This window comes from Aspergillus flavus, chromosome 6 (assembly GCF_009017415.1).
Source record: "Aspergillus flavus chromosome 6, complete sequence".
Taxonomy (NCBI): Eukaryota; Fungi; Ascomycota; class Eurotiomycetes; order Eurotiales; family Aspergillaceae; genus Aspergillus; species Aspergillus flavus.
This window is the reverse complement of record NC_092410.1, coordinates 876,379-898,005: the sequence shown is the minus strand read 5'-3', so window position 1 is coordinate 898,005 and position 21,627 is coordinate 876,379. Positions and strand designations below refer to the sequence as shown.

Genomic DNA, 21,627 nt, shown 5'->3' with positions numbered 1-21,627 from the left:
CTGCTTTACAATTTCTTCGATTATGAAACGAGGGCATGATACTCATACATATATGTAGCATTCATTCATTAGCTAAATTATAAGCGACTGCTTCAACCCTATAACACATTCTATCCCACCCATAACAGTATGAAGGTAGTATACAACAGACACTACCACCACCCACCAACCAAAAATCCTCTAGACTAACAAAATCCTCTAGACCAAAAATAAGGGCGAAAGAAAAGATCAGAAATAAAAAAAAAAAAAAAAAAAAAAAAAAAACCAATCCTCAAAATCCCCACTCTATCCATCACACCCCATCCCATCACAAACAATCACAATCACACCCATAGCCCAACCAGCAACATACACAACCAAAACAACCCAGAAAAAGGACACACGGAGCCTCTCCAACTCCCGATAGTACTACTAAAGCAACGACTACTATCTTAGTGACAAAGCTTAGTCCCAACCTAAACCACCTGACCGTTTCCCCCGCCAAGCAATTACTTAACCACTACCACGCTGGAAATTGAACGTCGGTTCTGGCCGACGACTTAGCAGGCCGTGTTATTATAACTCTTTCTGTTATAGGGGTCCCTTCGTCCGAAATGAGCATTGCATTGGTGAACTGGGTACCGTCTTAGATTTTGTGTTTTGGGTCGGGTTGGAGGGGGGTTTTGGGTTTGTCTTTTTCTGGTGTGTTCCGGGTAGGTCCAGTGTTAGTGGGGGGATTTGGGGATAGGGTCTGTGTTGTTCATGTGATGTGATACCTAGGAGCCATATGTATGGAGTATGTAGGTAGATAGACAAGGTAGGCAATATATACAGACTGGTACTTTTGTCTATAGAGCATACAACATATAAATAACCGCCTAATCAAGCCCATCCATAAATAACATCCAACCACCAACCTACCATAACTCCCAAGTATTACTGTAAGCACAGTAAATCCAGTACCAACCTAATCTCCACCCTCGCCACAAAGCCATAAGCACTATGTTTCAGAACCCTTAATCACCTACACTAACCCACTCTATCTATCCTAACCCCACCACAGGCACACGCACACAGCACAATAACAGCCCTAATAAGAACACGGATCGGGCCGGAGAAAAAAAGACTCGGGACAAGGGACCGATAAAATCAGTCCATAATATGTTGTGACGCCGGGATCAACCGCCAGGGGAGCGGTTTAGAATCTGACGGGCGGGTGGATGTTACCTACTATATGTGCAGGTGATATTGATAGTAAGGGTGTTAATGGGGTGTGAGACGGAGATTGATTTCCGAATAGATTTGGTAATTGGTTGTATGTTTTGGGGTTGGGGAGGGTTGGATTTGTTGGTTTGTGTTTGTTTTTATTGTGGACTTTTTTTTTTTTTTGTTTGATGTACTTTTGGGGGATGTATGTGTTTTGTGTTTACTGTTGTGGGAGTTGGTATGTACGTATCTTGAGTCTGGAAATAGATACATGTTCTCTGGTTATGGTTGATATAAGTATCGGTATAGAATTTATCACCATATATAAAGGACATTGATAAGTAACCTTTGCACTGTCAGTGACTAATAACTGTAGTTATTCAATCAACGGTCTACACAGTATACAATCTGTAAATCGATGCATACAATGCCTATCCCTACTACATTCCACCAGTGAAGTATACCACCAAATATACCAAAACATAACCTCAAGTTCCTTACCACAACACCTAGTCAAAGCAAAACCCTTACTATTTCCGTCAAACTTACAACCCCAATTTGACATATCGTACATTCAACATAATGACATCAGGATATTGTCATACATTGAATACGTACACTCCGCGTCAGGTAGTAGTCTCAAGAGTTAGCATTTCGGTCTAGACTAACTCGGTGGTTTCGATACGAGCTTCTGAGGTAGATCAGTGGGTATGAAGCTAGGCCAACTGCCTTGAACTAAATCCAGAGATGATATACGAATCCATAGGGTCAAAAGGAAGGGGTCGTGGTGTGCTGTTTGAGAATCTACTTCAGTACTGAACTCGGTGAGATCGTTGTGAATCCAGGTTACAAGGCTGTTTCACTTTATTATCAGGATTTCAAAGATCCTTTTTTTTTTGGATATCCACATAGATAGTACTTCTAGATTAGTCAAGAGACCAGCACGTCGATCGATTTGATACAAATCAAAACTGCTACAACCACTTAGAAAGATGAACGTTACGAGAGCTCACTGGTCTATCAAAAGTACATGCATAGAACAAACCCAATCGATATATCTACACGAGCGCTTTCCAGAACTTAGGGTAAATGGCCCCCTGTGCTGTATATTGAGCAAGTAGACTACGGTCATAGCTCCAGGACCGCTTCCCCACTAGTTGGTAACTAGCCAGGCACTGACTTGGTCTTGTCTTGGCAGTACTGCTGTCTCAAATATAAATCAATAAAGAATAAGCCAAGTTCAGACAAGAAACAGAACCGGAAAGACCAAAACGTAATGATGATATTCAATTCTTGGTAGAAAAAGCAAAGAGTCCAAGCTGACTCGATGGTCGTATTTTTCCACAAGTAGGGATCCTGAAGATTAATATATAGATCCATGGTTAGTGCGAAGAGTGAGGCGGCAGAGCTAATTTATCGCTAATTCGCGTTGTTGTTGCCGCTTACTCTGCCGAGCCAACGTAGCAGGGGGCTTATTGCTCCTCGAGACTGTACCTTTGCAAAGAGCGGGCCACTGGACAGGATCCTGTACATCCTAGTATTTGGCTGCATGCATGGTACTTCAGGGTAGAGTACAGTATTCTCATACTAATTAGGCAATTAACTCCTGAATCTCATTGAACTTTCTTTGATCGACTGTTTGGTCGGTTGCCCCTTTTCTTTTTCTTCTTCTTGGGAGGGAGGAATGTAATTAACTGTGGAGGAATGCTCGCATAGGGGAGTGCACGTGCCCTCGACCTACTATAACTGTGGGGATTTCTAAGGGTCTTTTGGCTTGAGGATGTCGGTTTGCTCTGTTTGCTCGTACTTTTGAAAATCTCGATGAAGTATACGTATATACTCGGTTGGAGGCCAGATCATACAGTTTACAGGGGTTGGTCGAGGAAACTGTGCCCCGACATCTCTTGGCAACTTTGATTAACTGGCGCCTCTACACACGTCCGCACCGTCAAAGGCGTTTTGAGGTGCGCAGTTGTGCCTCGAAAATCTGCATGGTCTGAGCGGTGATGGTTCAAGGCCACGTAAGAGTACTAAGTGCTTAGTGTAATCAACGACTAAGAACCAAATACTACGGAGTATAATATAGTATGTCCGAGTAATACTCCGTAGTGTGTGATAAGACAAGTTCGGCTTTCGTGTAAATAGCCCGGAATGGAAATGGACAACCTCATGTAAGGTTTTCATGATATGGTGAGATGCATCATAGTCTTGGGTCTTAATCTGTTAAATTTTTTCAAGTTTTCTGCTAACCGTGGGTGAACATGATCATCATAGTATCAGGCCATGACATGAGTGACATGTGCTACCCGGGCTTCGCTTGTACCCGCCCGAGCGTTAGTTAGCGAGGAGGTGATGCTCCGTAGGATATATGATGAGGATATCTCCATAGGGCCTCGGTTCGGTTCGGTTCGATCACCGAACTTTGACTGACCGTATGGTGCGATGAGGTGGAAAAGAGCTCGCATACGTGCCACTTCGATGATCCACGTCCCTGGCGTTAATGGTTCCCTCTCATTGGACCTCCGGATCTTCAGGGCGACTATCGAAGTGGTTGTGCAATGACTAGCTGTCACGCTTCTTCAGGTTTGACTCCTAGCCAATAGTGAGCGATGTATACAGAGGATATGACGACCACCTTGGATCCAGTCCTCCCCCTGAACTCTTTAGTGTAGCGAGTGGACCGGCTATGTTTTAAGCTTGCCCTGCAGGAATGCACATTCGGCCCGAAATTGGGCTTAGTCAGAAGGTAAAGTGGCCATACACAATGGTATCTCTCCGCGTTCCCTAGCAGGCATCGGAGATTAAATTATTAACCGTGGTGCGAGGGAGAAATGCTGCAGTTCAAATCCCTGGGCAAATGAGAAAGGATAGAATTGCGGGGATAATATAAGTTATGCAATATGCCTGTTCGATGGCCGCCATCCGAAAAATCCTCGGCCTCCCCACTCCCGGGAGAGAAGTTTGGCGACTAACCTTGGAGACCTCCACCCGTCCATGCAATTTCAGCACCAACTGATGGTTGTTTGGTGCTAATAGACTAACTAAACTAACGTCTACTCCATATTCTTGTGTCACTACACCACATGGAGAGGGGGACAGCGTTGATCACATTGCATCGGTCGTGTCGGTCACAGAGTGGCAGTCCCTTGGCAAGGTTCATAGGGGGGAAACAAGACCAGGGTAGAACAAAGAGAACCAGAAAAGAAAGTAGAGAACCAAGACCAAGCCGTTAATCCTTGTTCGTAACTCTCGAGCTTGTTGGGATTTTCCGTGTGACTGTCAACCGCCCATCGGGGAATAATGCAGGCCAGCCTCCGGTCTGACAACTAGCCGGCTCGAAGAACCACTAGAATCCACACCACTCGGCCGGTCGCTTTTACTTCGTCATAGGACGGGGGAGCACAGACTCTGTCTGGGCCTCCGTAGATGCAGGACGAGATATGCTTGGCAGGCAACGGTTCTGCTATCATGCACCGCATTGCGTCAAGTGCAATGACCACTGGTTGATAACAAGCGGTGGCTAGCGGTATAGCGTTATCCTCTACCCTCAAACCTGAGTACTGTTGATGCTAGTCTAAGAGAAGGTCAAGGCGGGCTCTTGTGCACTGTAGCGCTTTCCCCCCCTAGTTCCCGCTTCTCTGACTCGTCAAAGTGGTTCCCCTCGCAAGTCAGTCCGTTCCCACCTTGGGGTGAAGAAAAGAATAAAGCAGTTCGGAAAGTCGCCCCCATTTGGAAGCAATAGTAACCCCATCCAAATAGGCAACAATGGTGGTAAATTTAGTCTGTTTTCCTTCTTGTGACAAAAACAGAGTGGTGTATAATAACATGACTGAAGCAAAACATGAATGGAATCTAAACAGGGGAGAGGGAAGATAAAAGGCGTCAAATCAGATCAAATAAAATAAAATAAAAAAAGCCGACCCTCTTTTGTTGACTCCTTAAAGCGCCATACATGATATCCGTGCCAAATCCAATATACATGTGACAGAGAAATTTCGCCTGGAAATTCTGGAAGATGCAGAAAAGGATAATGAAAGAATAAATAATAAGAAAAGAAAAAAAAAGGGGGGGGGAATTAGATAAACAGATAGGTCGGACAGAAAGACGACGAGAGAGTAAATAAGGCGTTCATGGAACAATCGAAGAATGATTAATGGTGGTTCTCGAAAAAATTCGTGAGATATGCCGTGAAGATATGCCGCCTTCTTAAGTTCGGAGGAGGCCGTTGAGGCCATATAGTGTTTGGTTGACGTCGATCCATATCAACTCAACGACAAAGTCGACACTTGCCGACCACCACAATAAATCGATCGTGGGGTCCGTCGTTACAGCGGTTTTCTTTGGATCCATCGATGGAGGTCCGGATGAAATGCACACTGGGCTCACGACAGGTGCTATATATGTAGTAATTTTTGAAGTAGTTGCACATTGCTGCCGCATCCACTGCCGCCAGAGAAGGAATGGTCTTGGAGGAAAGGAATGTCGTCTCAAATTTCGGAAGGATAGAGAAGTTCAATTGTGTGGATGGTTATGATAGTAGTATATCGAACAATGCCGACCTCGGATGTGAAGGTGGTCTAAGTAGGATCTGTAGGCACGAAGAGGGTCGAGGGATTTAAAAGAAGATATACTGAACAAGTCTGTATGAAGCAATGGTATCAAGATAGGCCATATGAGGCAGGGGAGGAAGAATAATAATATATGTCCGTTGCTCATGGAGGGCAACTACAGCATGGCTTGTTTGCTAGTAAGTTAGAAAGAACCACCAGGGTTGTGGCCCATCACAAGCCGGCGGCCGAAAGGTTAGACAGGGGAGTGAAGAAAATTAGAAATTCATTTATTTAGCATTATTTGAAGAAAAATCAACAAATACAAGGCAAATAAAAAAATAAATTGAGAAAATACTAAAAAGAAGGTAATGCCCGACGATCCATTTTCAGAGCGTTGGAGTAGTCCGGCATCAAGAACAAGAAAAAAAAAAAAAAAAAAAAAAAAAAAAAAAAAAAAAAGGAAGAAACACAAAAAAAAAATATTAATCCCTGCACTGTGACCGGCCCATCTCCGTGAAGCGTCATTGGAACTGCAGCAATCGAGAAAATAGTGAAACTAAGGACGTAGACTAACGACGCGGCAGCTAACTTCTCTAGTAACATTAGAGGAAAGTGTCCCACGCGAGAGGAGAGAAGCCTCATCTGCTTTAGGACCGATCGGGGCAATGGGAGATCGACGTGGTCCCTCGCAGCCGTTGATGCTTCATCTACACGTGGCGCTAACTAGGATCTTCATGCATGACTGACGGTAAAGTCCTGGACGTGTCGTGGGTTAGACCACCAGTAAGTCTGGAGTAGGTCTACTTAAAGCAAACAACCTCGGTGGAGGTTAATCCGATCAGTAAGGTACCGATGTAACGGTACGAAACCGTTGGGATTGTCTTGCTCAATGTCGAAGACCCTCCTCCGCAGTTCCTCTCCTAGGGGGCTAAGACCACCCATAACCTTGGAAGGTAGATACCTGGAGGGTCATTCATTGTCAATAATGAGGAGGCAGTTGCTCAATTACATTATCATATCCGACAAAGCCTGTTGGTTCGACACTTAGGGTTCAAAATATTTCCGCAGAGGCGGTAGGTTTTCATTGGGTGAGTATCATAAGGTTCATGGTGCCTGACTCGGCGGATTTCATGTCCTATTCCTTCCGCTCCACAGCGTCATTTTCTGAGAAGAAAAAAAAAAGAAAAGAAAAGAAAAGAAAAGAAAAAGGGAATGAAAAAGAAATAAGAAAAGGAAGGAAAAAGGAATAAAATTGTTGGGTACCCATATGCCTCCCTTTAATTATACTCGACCCCTGATGAAGTGACTCGATTTAAGCTGAGCTGTATGCACATTCCCGTCTCCTTAGAGTCTTAGACCTACTACTACTACTACTTCGGCGCCGTAGTAACAGATCGGCTCGTACCCTAATCTGCTCCGCACAACCGGGAAAAGCACCTGGACGTACTCCCGTGACTTGAGTAATTTTTCTCCGGGTTTCACTAGAAGGATTTGGAGCCATGAAATTCACCGAATGGTACTAACTATAGCGTAGTGCCGTTCGGGCTCAAAGTTTAAACATCCGGTTGGTGCCTCAGGGTCTGAAATCCGTGGCTCGGAACTAAATCCGACCACTGGTTAAAATCCTATTATCCTCTTTTTTTTTATAAGAATTATAATTCTTACATAGTATTCCGAATCCCTTAGTTCCTGATATTATGATCTTAGCCCCATCGGACAAGAAACCATGATATCATAAGATAGTTGCATCTCTCTGAGACGGGAAGAGAGTATGACCCGCCTGTTGGTGATTGATATCGCATACGTAAGCTGATTGAAGAAACAGTATGCCAAGAAAACCACGGTAGTTCTGCCTTGTCCTTTTGAAGTTTAGTAGAAAATATTGCAAAGTATACGGTAGGGGGGTCGAATCCGAATCAGCCTTCCTGAAGTATGTCGCGGGATCGTGGCCCACTCGGAGTACGGCATGTCTTGACAAGGTTACAACAGCCCTCCGTCGGGCTTTGACTACGGCTAACGAAGAATCGATCCACGGCTTCGAGAAAAGTTAAATCGTCCAATCGTCGAAGTGAGCATCGGATAATCAAGTCATCCAAGACTCAAAGTAGTTCTAGTCATAAGATTAACAATGGCATTATATCACCGAAATAGTAACCTCAACGAGTGACAAAGATGTGACTCACAGTCCGGGGACAATCGGAGGCTGCAGGAGACGGTAAGGGAGAAGGGAAAAAATAATAACAAAGAAAGAAGTATAATGCATGTGGGGTTCGATACCTGTAAAACCTAAGGGAAAGCTCGTTTCACTTTCTCCCACTCCGCAGATGTGATGTAATACATTTCAGGGATCTTTTTCATACTCACGCCCAACAGGCCGGGATCAGTAAAGCGGTATACTCATTCTAGAAGGTGCTAAGACCTCCAGCCCTGAAGTTGGTGGCCACTCAGATGCATTGTTGTGGCATTTTCCACCACCTGTGGCAGTGGATCGGCTTTCCTGACTTGGGTTCGGGCTAACATTGCTTTTTACGTCCACCGTCAATCATGTGCCAGAACAGTCTGTTGTCTTGGGCTTAGTAAAAAAAAAAAAAAAGAAAAGAAAAGATGGGCCCCTGTCAAAATGACTTTGTGCGCCTACAGGCTTAAAATTATTCCCCGATTTTGCAAATATGACGGTACGTACGATTCCAATGACGTTTTTTATCTTAAGGGTATAGCAGACGATCTGCAGAGATTGGTCTTCATCACAACCTATGTGATACCTTCTCCCGGCAAGTAGAATACATATGAACATACTAAGGCTCTTGGCAGCTTTTTCGAACAAGGGTCAAATGCTTCGTTGCCTACAGGCAATTATCGCAGGGAAAAACAAGGCCAATAACACGAGGAACTGTGCGCGGCACACACTCTTTGCCTAGATCACTCATGCGGCCACACTTGCATGGCCAGGCTTGTCTGTGACCTCCGGTGGCCTCATTCGACATCTCTGGAGAATGTGAACTTTGTATAGCTGGAAGGCTCCCCCAACCTAACCAGAGGCGGTTAGCATGCTGCTTTAGGGCCTCCAGCTCGGGCTAGATAAACACGTTACCAAGATGGGCTAGCGCGAAGGTGGCCTATCCGGGGAGACGCACTAATCCCAGAATAGCAACCTCGGACTAAGCTTATCTGGGCTAGCCTTGATCTGGATTTAGCGCACCTCGTGATTCTTGTTCCAGAAGCCTCAAACCAGGAGAAACAAGGCCAGAACCCCTCGTCGGACGCTAATTGTCGTTCGCCTCACTATCGGGATCTCACTCGTCTTGCTTCATTTCCCCGGAATACACCAGTCATTCGTTGCATACACTCCTGTGGACGCCGCGGAAGTCCTATCTGGATCATTGGAAACCCGTCTCCGTCCGTCGTTGTGGAGACGGCTCGGATCCGCTCATCTTGCGATATCATCGGACGACCCAAACAATCCCTCAGCTATACTACACCCAGCTTCAACGGGCGCTCGAAATGGGGTTCGGTGACTTCGACACGATCTGTCAGAAGGCAGCGCTGCCACTGTGCTCTCTGGTGGGCCCGGCCTCCTCGATATCAGGCGCAACCGGCATCATCCCCAATTGCTATGCGCGAAACATTGAACTGGCCAACACAATCATCTTCGAAGGCGCCGCATCCTTCGTTCATATCATAGCGCTGGCTATGACAGTCATTATGATTCTACACATTAGGTCCAAGTTCACCGCGGTCGGTACGTAAACCAAAAATCGCAATTTACTCAGAATGAGAGAACAACCACTAATCCCGTTCGCGACTATCCAGGTCGCAAGGAGATCATCACGTTCTTTTACATCTACATGCTCCTAACAATGTGCTCCCTGGTCATCGACGCCGGGGTGGTTCCGCCCAGGAGCGGCCCGTTCCCTTATTTCGTCGCTGTGCAAAACGGCCTAACCTCCGCCCTATGCACGAGTCTACTCGTCAACGGATTTGTGGGATTCCAGCTCTACGAAGATGGAACAGCGCTCTCAGTCTGGCTACTCCGTCTCACCTCCACAGCGATGTTCGCCATCTCATTCGTCATCTCCCTCCTGACGTTCAAGTCATGGGGCGGGCTCAGTCCCACCAACACCGTCGGCATGTTTGTAGTACTATACATCCTCAACGCGATCTGTATAGCAGTCTACCTCATCATGCAACTCCTATTGGTCATGAATACGCTCGAAGACCGTTGGCCACTCGGCCATATCGCGTTCGGCCTCCTGGTCTTCATCTGTGGTCAGGTGCTCCTCTACGCGTTCAGTGACACCATCTGCGAGAATGTCCAACATTACTTGGACGGTCTGTTCTTCACCACCATCTGTAATCTGCTCGCCGTCATGATGGTTTACAAGGTACGTTGGTCGCAGTTTCCGTTATCTAACCCCTACTCCACACTTAATGTATGCGGGTGCTGATCATCCCCAGTTCTGGGATTACATTACGAAAGAAGATCTCGAATTCTCCGTCGGTATCAAACCCAATACATGGGAGGTTAAGGAATTTCTTCCGGAAGAAGATCGTCGCGCAACAGTCTACCAGGACACAAATTCGGAGTACGCCGGAAGCATGTATCACCATCGAGCGTCGGCTTATAACAATCACAATTATTAGTCACTATTAGGTTTGATATATTTTGTGACGATCATATTCGCGGATTACCTATTTGATTTTTTCTAGTCTTTCAAAGTTAGTCATTGATTCGCGTTGTTGCGGCCTAACGAGTTAATGCCTGAGTTTGAGCGTGGCTGAATATTATTTTTTTATTTTTCTGTTATTTTTTTTTTATTATTGTAACGTTTTGCCAGTCGTGTGTGGAACGTCGACTGTTACATTCTCAATGATGTTTTCTTTCAATTTCTCATGCGACGGTAGCGTTGATTCATACGACGTTTTCTTTGATATTCCTGACCACTTCTGTGTGATGTGTACAGTGGATAAGCCAACTCAGTTTTGTATCTAGACTAGTTACACGATTAAAGTGATCCAAGCTGTTCTTCAAACCTCCTGTTTGCTTTGAATCATTGAATCATTGAGAACATTTCACATGGCATATATCGCCTTTTGTACGAGACTGCCAACCATGCAGTGTAAGACGAAGAATAAATGCCATCGGTTAAAATCAACCCTGACGCTTGGCCGGGAATAAGGAATGGAGGGACGATTGTGGTGTCACTAATGTGCCTAGGAAAATAGTTCCGCGGCTGTCAGGAGCCTAGGACAATAATCGGTGGAGCAGGGGATCGATCTATGACCGTTCCTCAATCCCCACAGTTCGATCCCGTGATGGATTGGGTGGAAAACCCATGGCGATTTCGGAGACAGTCCGTGGCTAAATTAACAACATAATCTCAACCCCCCACCTTGTTATTGTATGGACTATTTATCGCACCATTCTTTGCCCCCTCAACCACCAAGGTGCGATCCGTACGGAATAGGGGGTGTAACACCGGAAAAGATGGAACCGTCATAAGCGATATCATGCGTCGGCTGTGCCGACTGGCATAATTAGCTCAAATTCAATCCTGCAGAGGCCGTGCAGGTGGTCCAAACGGTGGTCCTGCGTTCCCGAGAATAGGGCGCGTAAGCGAGTTACGCTCGAATTTGGAAAGAGTCGACGACCAATCGTAGCCTTTATTCCACAATTACGACATCGTCACCATCCATGAAGCCACTATCATGGTCGGCAGGGGTCCTGGCGGTCTCGGTCCGCGGCAGGTCGCCGTCAACTTCCTCTACAGGCCCCGTCGCGGTCGAATACCATCCCTGGTCGACCGACGCCACCACGATCTTGCACGCTTCATTGACCAGTTCATAAAAAGCAGGGTTTTCCTTTGGTAAAAACATGCTAACGTGCGCCTTAATTTCGTCTGCTGCCTTATCATTCACAGCTTTGACCCATCCGAGTCCTGCTTTCGGGTCGTACGCGGCATCTTCGTTTTCCACTTCAGGAGGGAGGGTGCAGAACGTGCGATATTTCGAGCGAATAATTCTTTGAGTCAGTGATGTCTTCCCTTGGCTCGAGGTCTCTACCAGCGACGTTGCATTCTTGCCCAAGGCTGTAAAAAAATTGGTACAGCCAATTCCCCGTTCCCTCTGTACCTCGGACAAGAGTGATATGCGGTGGCGAAGATCTGAGGGACGAGCCAAGCACCCAACAAATGCAAGATGAGATGAGACCCAACCCCATCCGTCGGTCAAGCGTTGGCGTTGAGAATACATTGCAGCCGCTCCTCCTGCTGCCACAGCCCCTGCGGCCCCTGCAAACATAGCATATCGACCCCACCGCTGCCAAGATGGTGTCGCCGCAGCATCTGAAGATGGACTGGCAGCACTAGCCTGCTGTGGAGGTAAGGATTTATTGCTTGTGGCCCCCTGATTGGCACTTGCTGCCTTGGTAGATGAGCCGCTGCTGTCCCCAAACCCGAACAGGCCTGCTACTTCCGTGATCGCATTGTACGCAGTCGTAACATTCTTATATTGTCCTTCTGCACCGTATGAGACGACTCCTGGGGCTATCCCCAAGAATGGTGTGTCGAATGCAAGTACTCCTTGAATATGAGGGAACATGAACGAGCCAGATTCAAGAATTTGCGAATTGGCGGCCGTTTCCGAGTTTGCGGGTGAGGTTTTGGCAGGAATCGGCTGCTCTGAGGCTAGTAGAAGAAGCGTTTCTCCGGCGACAATGCCCCCCATCGAGTGCCCAACTAGAAAGACATGAACTGAAGGATCAACGGTAGGTGAGGCTGTTCGGTTGGCGACTTCTAGATCTATGACTTGGTCTTGTAACCTGTAGTGAAGAAACACTGTCAGTGATTTGGGATGCCACAAAAACAGCAAATCTATAGAGTACACAGCATGTAAATGGCACATACCATTCTCGAAAATGGCCCACACATTCTTTCAGGTCTCCTCTGGTTTGGTACTTAGGGTACACAACTGTAGCGACCGTTATAGCAGGAAGGGCACGACCGATGAGTGCACGTACATGCCCCGGGAAATTTCCGAAGGTATCGTCATCTCCCTATGACAGGTCTATCAGCGTCATGGCTCTACTGGTATGACAATCAATGTTGACACATGCGGGGTAGAACGATCCAATAGTTCAAAGTATGTAGTGAGGAATCGTACCTTGAAGCCGTGGATAAAAACAAGGAGCAATGTCTTTTTCATTTTAGTGATTCAGAGACAGTCCAAAAGGTACATCTTCAGTAAGTGAACTGGAAGTTGGGGATAAAGACAGATGGTTGCATCCGAGAGTCCAGACTCTCAAAGAAAATCAACAGATGCTCTTACGTCATATTCACGTGATTATCCTAACTAAGAAAAGCTATATTATTGGTCATCCACAGCTTAGTCATACCTATACTAATCTATAAAACAGACGCTTAATCCTTGTACTATACAGAGTATCTATAAAAATTATACGGAACTATCCGACCCACTGCGCCAAGGGTGTTTCCTGGTCCTGATATCTTTTATATACAGCCCACAAGATTCGTAAAACGGAAACGATATACAACCACAATGAGCGCTGACTGGATTTAAGATCCAAGGCTTCATGAGTGTTTAACCCACAGCAAAACTCCGGTCCACGATTTGAAGCCTTTTAAAATTCCGAAATTAACCATCTCTTCTGTTCCGATGGATCCATGGCTTTGAAATCATCTGCTTCCCTTCGTTTGATCATCAAATAGACTCGCACGAGCTGCTCACCAAGCAGGTCTATCAATTCTTGATCGCATTCCAAAGCTGCCAGGCTCTCTTCAAGTGACGCGGGAAGTACTTTATGAGCTCCTGTAGCATCCCGTTCGTCTGCTGACAGCTTGGCCGGGTCCATTCCATTCGCGACACCAGTGCCTAATGAGGCCTTGGTTTGTATTCCCAAAATTCCTGCGGCTAAGATAGAACTCAGGGCTAAATACGGGTTGGCAAGGCCATCCATCACTCGGATCTCAAATCGATTATCCCGCATGCGTCGAAGCGGGGTCTCCTTATTGTACCAGCCCCACGTCGCGTACACACCTCAGGCACGGCAACCAGCTGCCACACGTTCGTAGCTGGCGACCTGTGGCATGCAGAAGACTAGTATAGACGGAAGGTGGGCGATGGCCCCGGCAAAGAATGCATCTGACAGAGGCTGGGTGGCCTGTGTTACTGGGTTCAGCGACATATGGACATGACTGCCCGTTGGCGATTTGCCAGTATGCGGCCGGGGGCTTAGGGTCGCGCGTAGCCCGAATGACTCGGCTACGCAAGTAATAGTATGTCGGGCCTTGGCAAGATCGTCGACAGCCTGCACTGGATCTGCTGGGGGCAGAACAAACTCCCACTGGCCCGGGGCGCACTCGGCATGGACATTGTCGACGAATAAGCCCACGGCGGATAATTCTCGCACAATGCACTCGATCATTTTCAAATACTCTCTATCATCTGCTGACATACTCCCCCAGGAGTGATCCTTGTTGATCATCTCAAATTCGCGATCAGTGCTGTCCCCCCGTTACAGGACGCATGAAAATAACTTCCACCTCGAGTCCTACGAGAGCTGAGAAGCCGGCAATATCCGAGATAACATGGCACAGCCGTCGCAGATTTGAGCGTGGACACAATGGAAGGGGATCTTGAACTTTGTCCACAAAGTCTGTGGCCAGTATGGCTCGAGTGCCATCAGAGCCAGTCTCAATATAAGCCGTGTCTAAGTCCGGCTTGAGATAGAATGGACCGAAGACATCCTTCACGGATCGGCCTTGTGCGGTCCAGTAGAGCGCGGCTAATGGCGCTGAAAGAAGCTGATCATGCTGGAGCATGTCTTGGAACTTTCTTGCGGGTATGATTTGGGTGAAGGTGTTGGCCGAATATCCCATGAATCGTAGCCAGATAAACTCAACTGCCCTATTTCCGACAGAAAGTCCCCTCAAGTGTCCCGTCCGGTTGCCATTTCCGTCAATTTCTTGACGAGGTTTGTGCCGTTTGAGAATGACAGCATGTTTTCTGTGGAAAGTTTATAGTCGATAGCAGCGTGTGTAGACTGTGCCTGCCCAGGTTCAGCAGATCGAGTGGAATATACTGTTCTGCCTCCTGGGTATATATGAAAACTTCCATTCCGGGTCCGACACCCCCAAAGGGCGATATAAAAACTTAAAAAATGAACGCTTCGCTTGCCGAGAAGTCCTACCAACCAACGGATCTTACTTAGTTAGTCCAGTGCCATCAGATAATCTTCGGGCTGGCTGAGAATGTAAGTACAAATGCCTGCCGAGCCCACTTGTTGCTTTGCAGCGGGGATCAAGGATACGTGGCTAGCAGATCATATTGGATACAGCCGATATCGCACAGGATCTACGAAGGTCCAGCGGAGCTGAGCTGAGTTCTCCCCTTCATCAGCCAGCCGGGGAGTGGGCGGGCAATGTCCATGGAAGGAAATGATGGACACACACAGACCACACGGGATCGGCACATTAGGGTAAACCTTCGGCCTAGCGCGTTCGACACCGAGGAGATTCTATGCAGTAGTCGCATTTCTCGGGTGTTCAGGTCAAACCTCAGTACGTATCACGTAATTTTCTGTCTCCGAGAATTTTTCGGACGAAGACATAACAGCGAACCGGAATCAGAAAAATTCAAGCAAATTGTAAGAACATGTTGAGAACATGAGTCAGTCCAGGAAACTAACATCTGCCATAGCGCCGGATGCCTGCAACCCTGCAGTGTCTAACCTCTAAGCTAATAACTCATCTAGGTGCCACACCTTAGCTACCAGAGCTTTGGAGTAAGGAATTGTCATGATCTCAGATCTTACTGCTGAAGTTGAGTATGTGATAAGGTCTACCCACAAACAAACCCTTATGTGTACCTACAGACCTGCAGCTAGGTTGCCAGCCACCCATCATATTCATCGAGGCAAATAGGATCCTTTAGATGAGGGTTTGTCTCATCGGGAATGGAATGGCCACAATCGATCAGCTTTCTCCACTGTCAATTCATCACCCTTAGCCTCCACGTTTCTTGCTGTTTCAATCCACTCATTATACGCAGCCCTATGTGCATCCTTGGCAGCCTCCCAGACATCATTCGGAACCCATCCGTCTGAGTCTGTTCCGAGAGAGTCTCTTAACCACATCTTAAGTCTTTGGACCGTCTCGAAATCTTCATACAGTTTTACATGAACGGCGACTTGCTGCTCATCTGGCAAATACGAACATGACCCTTGCATCCCCAAATCTGACCACCTAGTCGAAAGTTCCATCAGTTTCTGGCGGAAAGTGGTGGCGCTATCCCTCCATGTTGTATGACAGTAAAGGAAGGGTCGAAACAAGGCAGGGTCAAGTAGCATTGCTTGCCGTACTTTAGGGACAAGGCCTTTCATGCACACATCGTAGGTTTGGTGGCAAATTTTTGCATCATTTAATTTCTTTTTCTGGTCATCGGGTGCAGACTCATCGACCTCTGCCAACTGGCTCTCGCTGGGGAGTGAGGCGAAATCTGGTGTCTCATTACAGTAAGTAAATGCAGGCTCAACACTTGTTGACTGCCAGTCGATAACACCCGTTACCACTGTTGGGTCATCGGGTGAAACGTAAATATTGCGTTTGTGTAAATCCGCGTGTATCAGTGCGGGAGATGCAGCTTTCTGTATCCGAGGATCTTGAATTAGATAGTCCAGGACTTTCTGGCTTGTTTCCAGGAGCTCAGTGTGGTCTTGAATTGAACCTTGGTAGGGGAGCTGTTCGTCTTTGACCATATGGCCTTGGGGAATACGTGTATAACCTGACTTTATCAAGCCAAGGGAGTAACTTGAAAGATCCATCCCTATCATACCATTAACCTCATGGTTCGATGCGCATATAACTCGCTGAAAAGTAGACCAGGTAACTCACAGGGACCGCAGTCAACACTTGGTCCACCATAGGGTTCCAACTCGCCAGGGCTGGTATTCCAGAAGATAGGGCAGCTTGGACCAATACAAAAGCGTTCATCTTGGAGAGGGACTTTTTTCGACTGGCGACTCAGAGAAATATAAGCTCCCAAAAGCGGGAAAGTCAAGGGCTGCCATCCCTTTGATGAGAAAAGAGATAGCCTTGGTACAGAGCATATGCTAATAAATAGACATAGAAGGCCATGTTTCATGTAACTGGACGCCTTCTACATGTTCCTGGATAATGTATTCCGATCTGACCGGGTTCGAAGGATCGTCACCCCATGTTAAAACCTTTGGATTCGGGATTGAGGTCTTAAGCCGTACTATAACAATGCGTGTCAAGGAGTAGCTCAAGTTAACAGAGTTAATGACATACTTCGCATACAGTATCCCATGGTCGCTACCTCGGAATTGATTGTCAACCTTGAGTGGCGGGCGATCTTAGTTGGGAGTTTCGCCGCAAGGCGATGACCTGAGTCCAGTGTGAGAACGAAGACCCTGTTAAAGTCTCCTTCCTTTTTAATGCAGCTGACGACTTCAGTTGCCTCTGGATATTATTTGACGGCAGTATTGCAGAGCGCGGAAAAATCAAACTGGATGAAACGTGACTTTCGCTGCAGATCGTCACGATTAAGCCATCGTCCACTGGTGTAAGAATATGGGTCAACTGCTACTGATGTCAGATAAAGTACTATACTGACGAATGGTAACAGACTTACAGCTAACAGGTGATGAATTATTTGCACCGATTGTTTGATTATAGGCGGTGGGAAGGGACAAAGATCGTAAAAATTCGCGTACTGATGTAGCAGAACCAACAACTGAGGGTTGCAATATTGGCTTGAAAGGAGCGCGTTGTTTCGCTGGATTAATAAAGTTCAGGCTATGGTGTGAGAACCTGAGTTGCTTTATATGTTGCATGGTGGATGATTCTTGGACAAAAGACCCCTTGAGAACAAATAGATGCAGGTTATGACAGGAGCAGAGAGGTTTGGCATCCGTCGTTAGGAATACTTCTCTCAGATGTATCATGAGGTTGGAGTGTGGTGGTTGCGTGAAGTTGTCCTTTCTCTATGTAGCAAGTAACCCAACAGTGTAGTTAATGTAGGATTGCTACAATCGACATCACTTGGATGCTCTTTATTGAGTCTACTGGAAACAAATGCTAGAGCAAGAGACCAGCAAAACTTATACTCCTCTAGCAAGTGGAGAGGAATCAGAGGATATACACCTCTATGTTTAACGTGGTCACATGATGGGCGATATGCTGGCGCAGTCCCTAGGGGGAAATCATACGCAGGATATTCCCGATGCACAATTCGAGTCAAACGAAGACAAAAGAACGTAATTATATCCTATTCTATATGCAGAGCAAATCTATACTAGCCTCCTCAAGGTAATGTGATCTCCAAACCGAAGGCAATTTGAATGTATATATCCTCGGCATCTCCCGTCTCCACACCAATGATTTATGATCACAATAGCCGAGACAGGCTCCTTCAAAAGCATATCTCCATCACAGGCGACACAGACAGTCTGATATATTCAAATAATACCAAGATACACCAATACCAATAGTACCTATCAATCAAATCCACACTTTCAACCATGACCAGCGGCGAATTCTATAACATCGTGAAGCTCGTGCCTAAGCCGGGCAAATTCAACGAGGTATGAACAGCTTCTTCTCATTCTAATAAAAAACCATACTAACATATATCCAAGCTTCTGGAAGCTTTCAAATCATTCTCGGAGCATGTCCAGTCAAACGAGCCCAAGACGCAAATCTACTGTGCTCTTCGTCCTGACAAGACCGAGGAGTTGGTGTTTATTGAGAAGTGAGCTTTATGTAGATCGGGTCCTGAATGAAAGTTCGCTAACTAGCTTGTTTCAGGTATACCGATTTGGACAATCTGAAGGCTCATGGGACGTCCCCTGAGTTCAAGAAGTTCTCCAAGGCCATTGGGCCTTTGCTTGCAGGGGCTCCGGAGATGACGAAAGCTGACTTTGTTGGTGGGTTTGAGGGAAGATCGAAGCTTTAAGAGTACTTAGAGTCTGCTTGAGTGGTCTGGATTAAATGAGTATGATGAGTTGTACGGTAATCAAGACGATAGTTGACCGATGGGCTACGCTACTGCTTGAGTTGCGTCCTTTGAATGCATACTAGTTTTTCTATTCATCCATGTTGGTACAATGAAGACTGCGGAGACCATTAGGATGCAAATAGACATGTAAATATCATCACGAAACACTTGTATAAATAGTTCGCGCTGCATATGTATATACAGTGTATTGAATCTCTGCAGTCGGATACTCTATATTATATACAGGCCACATCATAACTTCCCTTCTCGGTCGTGTTTTCTGAGTCTCAACAGACTATCTTGATAACTGGTAGCCACCAGTTTTCCATCCGGGCTCCAGAGCCAGCTCTCATGAATCGCCCGGTTCTCACCAGAACGAGGTGTCCACCCCTCTTGCACGAACCACTTTTTCGGCAGATCCGTGCCATCGTGGCTCGACACTGCATCCCAATCAATCATCCTTAGAGCATTACCACGCTGGTGAAAGATCACTGTGAGAGTCAAGCTAGCCATTGCAATCCAGTTCTTGTGCCCCAGAGCGCGCGGTATCAACAGCAAAGAGTTTCTGTCGCTCGCATACATATGTGCACATGCGTATAGGTTATCATATTCCCCTGACTGCTCTTTTACCTTCAGTTCTTCCCTGCTGACCGAAACCGTAGAATCTTGAGGCGATCCTTTGAGCGAGTACTGATGAAGTTGGCGATACTTCTCAGGGTTCTGCTTTATATCCTCGGTAAGGTTGTACCCCTGCATATCGGTCTTGCGCATATCTAACCCCGGGAACTCCCGCTCCGTGACACCCCCTTGTTCAACCACTTCGATCCACCAGTCGGCATCCACACTAGGACTGACGATTTGATCTTCCACGCGTTTCGCTTGGAGAATGGACTTGAAGCGCTCCTGTGCTGAAGGAGGCTGATGTGCAAACGTCTCTGGCCCTTCATCCCTTTTAAATGAGCATAAGCACGAGAAGCAAACTTTGCCTTCTTGCCGGGCGTCTACTGCACGAGTACAGTACATCTTGCCATCTCTCACATGGCGCACTGTGTACACATACGGAACATCTAACCGGCCCGCCAAGATGAATGTGCCAGTCATATCCTGATTAATGTCAGTCCGATCTGCCTTTAAGAATGGGCATGGGTAGCTAGGGACCTTACGTGGATCACAAAGCCTTTCTCTACAGTCTTTGATGCTGCGTATGCGGACTGCGCATAGACGTGTCCACCAAAGGCCATTTTGCCCTCACCCGGTGGATACGGGGATGCGAGCGATTGGAAGCGCTCAATCTTTTCAGGCTCATCAGAGGAGATACCGTGTAGGTGGCTGGGGCTATCGAGTTGCTTTAGAGCCATCAGCTCGGCAAATGTTGGTGGGGAGGCCACCAGCTGGGGATCGTCGTCGCTTCTATCGGGTAGCATGGTGGCAGTCTGGTAGGAATTGAGGTAAGGGGGATTAGGGTGATGACCTCGAGGGATTGTTCCTCTGGATATCTATAAGCAGGAGAGTGGAATAGGGGATAAGCTAATCCGGCTTACAGTTGATGTGTTACTACTATATGTAAGTCCACAGATTGGTGCGACGCATGACCGCCTTACCCGATGCGACTATGGCGAACCTCGGCTGATCGGGTGGAGGTGTCGACTGCCTTCATGGCAATTCTCAATATATACATGGCTTTTGCCAACGTGTGGGGAATCAAAACTTATCAAGTAGCCACCCTGAGAATAAGCTGCACGTTCCAAGTGTAACATGGCATATTTACATCAGAAAGTGATTTGGCATAATGGAATCGGAAACCACTTCCGGAAAGCACATGTTGCCAACCAAATGACCCTCATGCGACGATCTCATAGAGGCGACAAACTAGCATAAAGTCTAATAAGCGAAAGTGAAGTCCTTTCAAACTGGGCCATGATGACACTGTTGTTTGAGACCTAGGATCCTAAGTCACGTGTCCTGTTGAGCAACCCGTAGAGAATCTGGACAGGTGTAGAATAGCACCTCAAAGTGAAACCTGATTAAGTGATATATATGTGCGCCTGCGATGCTGGTATGATAGTACAAAAATACAACCCTCAATCCCAATAATACAGTGAACTGTCAATGTCCATCAATGTCCGAATGCAAATCAACAACTTAGACGAGCTGTACAACGGCTCTTCTTCATCTCATCCATCCAATCCGTAACCAAAGAAGCGTCGACTTTTAGATAGACTCGGAGATGTTGCGTGCGTTGTTCCATTCAACCTTGCCCTGGACATCCTTTATGTCCTCAAGCTTGTCGCCCAGCTTGACCACCGAGAAGCGGACCATCCGGGGATCGAGGCCGAGGGTTCTGCGGACAGCCATCTGTACGGGGCCGGAAGCATCGAAGCGCATAATGAAGTGGTGACCTTCCGTGTATCTGGCCTGGTGCTTTGTGGTGGGCTTGGGGAGTCGGAAGGTGCCCCAGTTGGTGTATCCGCGGACTACGCCGCCGGAGCGCAGGACCTGAATGCCGGCATTACGGGCGATTCTGAAAAGAGTTAGTTATCCTCGTCGTTCAAACATGTTTCTCAGATGGTGAATTTATCAGATCCAGGGTGGTAAGGGAGGCGTCTCAGATGGACACGGAATCGCGGAAGGACATACTCTCGGACCTCGTGGAGGCTGCCCGGACGGACCTGTCAAAGAGTTCAATTAGCTTGTTTAACACAGACAATCAACTGAGGAAATCCGTAGGATATCATACAACGGCAATTAACTCGTACAACATGGCCGCAACCGGTGTGGGGGTAGATAGCGTCGGAGACGAACAACGGGATGGGGACGATGAGATTTTCCCGACTTGCGGCCAACGGATTGTAAAGGCGCT

The 21,627-nt window shown here is 46.9% G+C and overlaps 7 protein-coding genes across 7 annotated transcripts; 2 read left to right on the top strand and 5 right to left on the bottom strand.

Moving 5' to 3' along the window:
- Positions 1-9,233: 9,233 nt before the first annotated feature.
- F9C07_2074061 (chitin synthase III catalytic subunit) lies at positions 9,234-10,376 on the top strand (the record flags this gene model as incomplete). Its single annotated transcript, XM_041286951.2, has 3 exons — positions 9,234-9,474; positions 9,546-10,117; positions 10,191-10,376. Coding segments are annotated over 3 exons (999 nt in total), but the record flags the coding sequence as incomplete, so codon positions are not given.
- A 412-nt stretch (positions 10,377-10,788) lies between these two features.
- On the bottom strand, positions 10,789-13,361 carry F9C07_1737764 (uncharacterized protein). The gene is made up of 3 exons (XM_041294203.2): positions 12,894-13,361; positions 12,638-12,786; positions 10,789-12,552 (listed from the first exon to the last, which is right to left on the bottom strand). The coding sequence occupies exons 1-3, from the start codon at positions 12,933-12,935 to the stop codon at positions 11,397-11,399; spliced, it is 1,347 nt and encodes a 448-aa protein (XP_041149488.1). The 5' UTR covers positions 12,936-13,361; the 3' UTR covers positions 10,789-11,396.
- A 10-nt stretch (positions 13,362-13,371) lies between these two features.
- F9C07_2223427 (uncharacterized protein) lies at positions 13,372-14,867 on the bottom strand (the record flags this gene model as incomplete). Its single annotated transcript, XM_041286956.2, has 4 exons — positions 13,372-13,755; positions 13,813-14,223; positions 14,270-14,715; positions 14,795-14,867. 4 exons carry the CDS (start codon positions 14,865-14,867, stop codon positions 13,372-13,374), a joined length of 1,314 nt encoding a protein of 437 aa, XP_041149489.2.
- Positions 14,868-15,696: 829 nt separating this feature from the next.
- On the bottom strand, positions 15,697-16,506 carry F9C07_8173 (uncharacterized protein; the record flags this gene model as incomplete). Its single annotated transcript, XM_041286957.1, has 1 exon — positions 15,697-16,506. One exon carries the CDS (start codon positions 16,504-16,506, stop codon positions 15,697-15,699), a length of 810 nt encoding a protein of 269 aa, XP_041149490.1.
- A 1,785-nt stretch (positions 16,507-18,291) lies between these two features.
- On the top strand, positions 18,292-18,725 carry F9C07_8172 (putative antibiotic biosynthesis monooxygenase; the record flags this gene model as incomplete). The annotated part of the gene is made up of 3 exons (XM_041294212.1): positions 18,292-18,354; positions 18,409-18,521; positions 18,578-18,725. The coding sequence occupies 3 exons, from the start codon at positions 18,292-18,294 to the stop codon at positions 18,723-18,725; spliced, it is 324 nt and encodes a 107-aa protein (XP_041149491.1).
- A 294-nt stretch (positions 18,726-19,019) lies between these two features.
- Positions 19,020-20,191, bottom strand: F9C07_8171 (acyl-CoA thioesterase; the record flags this gene model as incomplete). Its single annotated transcript, XM_041294204.1, has 2 exons — positions 19,020-19,871; positions 19,931-20,191. The coding sequence occupies 2 exons, from the start codon at positions 20,189-20,191 to the stop codon at positions 19,020-19,022; spliced, it is 1,113 nt and encodes a 370-aa protein (XP_041149492.1).
- Positions 20,192-20,978: 787 nt separating this feature from the next.
- On the bottom strand, positions 20,979-21,528 carry F9C07_8170 (mitochondrial 37S ribosomal protein bS6m; the record flags this gene model as incomplete). The annotated part of the gene is made up of 3 exons (XM_041294205.1): positions 20,979-21,288; positions 21,405-21,436; positions 21,505-21,528. The coding sequence occupies 3 exons, from the start codon at positions 21,526-21,528 to the stop codon at positions 20,979-20,981; spliced, it is 366 nt and encodes a 121-aa protein (XP_041149493.1).
- Positions 21,529-21,627: the final 99 nt, after the last annotated feature.

Bases quoted from the DNA above. Each gene is read 5' to 3' on its own strand.
- F9C07_1737764 (XM_041294203.2), bottom strand. From the start codon at position 12,935: ATGAAAAAGACATTGCTCCTTGTTTTTATCCACGGCTTCAAG. The intron at 12,787-12,893 runs GTACGATTCCTC...GACCTGTCATAG, and splicing joins TTTTTATCCACGGCTTCAAG to GGAGATGACGATACCTTCGG. The intron at 12,553-12,637 runs GTATGTGCCATT...TCTTCACTACAG, and splicing joins GTGGGCCATTTTCGAGAATG to GTTACAAGACCAAGTCATAG.